Source organism: Aegilops tauschii, chromosome 6 (genome assembly GCF_002575655.3).
Source record: "Aegilops tauschii subsp. strangulata cultivar AL8/78 chromosome 6, Aet v6.0, whole genome shotgun sequence".
Lineage (NCBI taxonomy): Eukaryota > Viridiplantae > Streptophyta > Magnoliopsida > Poales > Poaceae > Aegilops > Aegilops tauschii.
In genome coordinates, this window is record NC_053040.3 from 406399686 (window position 1) to 406402344 (window position 2659).

General features: G+C 49.9%; 1 protein-coding gene across 1 annotated transcript; it reads right to left on the reverse strand.

The window, feature by feature from the left end:
* Positions 1 to 1312: 1312 nt before the first annotated feature.
* On the reverse strand, positions 1313 to 2339 carry LOC109741179 (F-box/LRR-repeat protein At3g03360-like). The gene is made up of 2 exons (XM_073502098.1): positions 1372 to 2339; positions 1313 to 1322 (listed from the first exon to the last, which is right to left on the reverse strand). The coding sequence occupies exons 1-2, from the start codon at positions 2337 to 2339 to the stop codon at positions 1313 to 1315; spliced, it is 978 nt and encodes a 325-aa protein (XP_073358199.1).
* Positions 2340 to 2659: the final 320 nt, after the last annotated feature.

Consider the following 2659-nt stretch of genomic DNA (forward strand, 5'->3'; position numbering starts at 1 on the left):
CATAGCACTTATCTTTCACAAATATTGTAAAGCAAGAAAACTATGTTGGAAGATCTGCAAACGAATGGGGCAGAAATAAGCAATGAACAACTACAATGGTTGGGTCTTCCAACATTAACACAACGGCTTTAGAGAAGCATATTCGCCTTCAGATCCAATGCCAAAGCTAACTGGCATATGAAGAAACACTTAATAGAAGCTGCAATGCAGAAATCACAAGCAGACCTATGTAGCCTACGTCATCCGGATCCTTGGCCACAGAAGTAAGACTCTCTGTATCAGGGTAAGGTGTACCTAGCTCTGTACACTCTGATCATCTGATGATAATGAAATTATCGTAGGCACCATTGTACAGAGGAAAATAAAATGAACATAAAACAGGCTAAAAAATAGCCGCACTACGCTTGGAAGGAGGATCATACTGGTCCTTTACATCAGGAACAGAGGGACATTGGTAGATAACGGTACATTCTGAATGAAGCATAGTACAGCTAGCTTCAACACTACATACTCATGAGATAGTTGAAGTCTTCATGTTCTTTGTTAAGAACAGACATACCTGACTAAAACAAAACAATGACCTTGCATGTAGGATAGTAAATGACCCCCCCCCCCCCCCCCCCCCCCCCCCCCCAAAAAAAAAGCTTTGGATGCAGCAAATATTTAGTCATCCTCATTTTCACCAGTGAAAAGGGTCGTCAACAGTGAGATCAGCTGCTTTCTGGATGCTCCAATCATTCTGAAATTCAGGGTCTAGCACCATCATCTTACAATCACAGCTCCATGCTACCTCCGAGAGAGCCGCCACTTTGCTTCTCATCTCCGTCTCCTTGGCCAGAGAAGTAAGACTCTCTCTGTTTAGCAGGACATACAAAGTCTGTAGCTCTTGCGCTTTACTGGAAATGAACTTAAGGAATTCAAGTTCACTTCGATTCCCTCTATATTCATGGACAACCATCTTCTTGACGTGCGACTTGATGCATTCAACAGTAGGGAGCTCCTGCCAGAACTTGGCATGGTTTCTTCCAGTGGGTTCAGTTAAAGACTGGAACGGCATGTAAGTAAATGGTTCATTAGAGATGGATCATGCAAGAAGCAATGATCCTCCACTGCTAATAAATAGTGGTATGAGGGTCGAATAACTGATTAAATAATTGCATGGGATACTAGGATTTCACCTCGATGTGCAGCGTGTCAATGTTGGGAAAGCATCTGAGGAAGGCCACCAGCATCTTGACCTCCTTTGAGACACCAAAATTAACCTTAAAGGCCAATTTCTTGACACTTGGAAGCACTGTGCTCGGGCTCGGCATTATGCCAGGCTGAATGGCCGAGCGATACATCAAAAGAAGCAAAGGTGTCACCTCATACACATCAATGGCAATCCCATGTATTGCGTATAATAAGAGAGTGATGGAATCATGGAAATTTGGTACCTCGATGACATTGTTGCCGATCTGCAGGCGGTGAACTTTTGGCTCCAAGAAGCCGAGCACCCGCAGGTTGGGCGCACAAGCAATCTTGATCATCACAGTACTGTCGTCATCTCCGCGAGGCGCTTCGAGTAAGAAGAGCTGCTCCAGGAGCGGGGTGTTCACCACCGCGATCTCATCTGCCGCGAAAAACCAGAGGAGCACGCACCGGAGGCTTTTGCTGCGGAGGTGGACGAGATCGGGCGTACAGTTGAATACGAACGCGAGCTTCTCCAGAACCGGGCTGCAAGCGAGTCTGTAGTGCAGGTCCCAGCCGCTGATGGTGGTAGTGAACATGCCGAGCTCCTGGAGGCGGGGAAGGACGTTGGCTTTGCGGAAGAGAGCAGCGGTGTCCGGGAACGTAAAGAATCCCAGGAAGAGGCGCTGGAGTGAGGCGCAGCGGAGGATGTCCGTGGGGAGGCGCACACTGTCGGTGGTGGGGAGCTCGGCGACGTCGGCGTCGTTGACGAGGACAAGGTCCTCGATGCCCTTGGCGGCGAGGAGGCCCGACCACTCTGCGAGCTCACGCTCGTGGGATGCGAACCTGCAGCGGGCGATGTGGATGGCGCGGAAAGGGCCCGGGTGGTCTGCGAGGACGCGCGCCACCGCAGACGGGGGGAGATTGACGTCGTTGAGGACGAGCGGGTCGGAGCGCCAGAGGTGGCGCCACCGGGAGGCGAGGGTGGCGGTTCGGGCGGCGTCCTTGACGGGGAGGCGAGAGACGATGTTGCGGAGGAGGTCGTCGGGGAGGGCGCTAATGAGGTCCTCGCCGTCGTAGTCAGCGGCAGCAGAGAGGGAGACAGCACTTGCCACGGCATTTCCGCCGCCAGGCAACCAGCCCATGATTTTCTCGATGATGGCGGCCATGGCCGGAATGGAGTGAGGCGCAGTGGAGAGTGGAGACGCAGCGGCGACGGGAGTGGCGGCTCTAAGAAGGGAAAGTAGGATAGGGTTTTTACTGGGCCAGGTAAACGTCTAAAAAAATTCTGCAGTTGATTAATTTAGTGATGATCATCGACAAGTACAGTAGTTAGACCCTAACGTGCCATCATATATTCAGGTTTAGATAATTGGATTAACTAATTTCTATCCAAACTTAAATATCGATTTGTGCTTGGCAATTAACCTATAATATTGTTTCGTTACTAGGGCTAGTAGTACAATGAACGAATTTAGAAGTGTTATTT

Bases quoted from the DNA above. Each gene is read 5' to 3' on its own strand.
- LOC109741179 (XM_073502098.1), bottom strand. From the start codon at position 2,339: ATGGCCGCCATCATCGAGAAAATCATGGGCTGGTTGCCTGGCGGCGGA.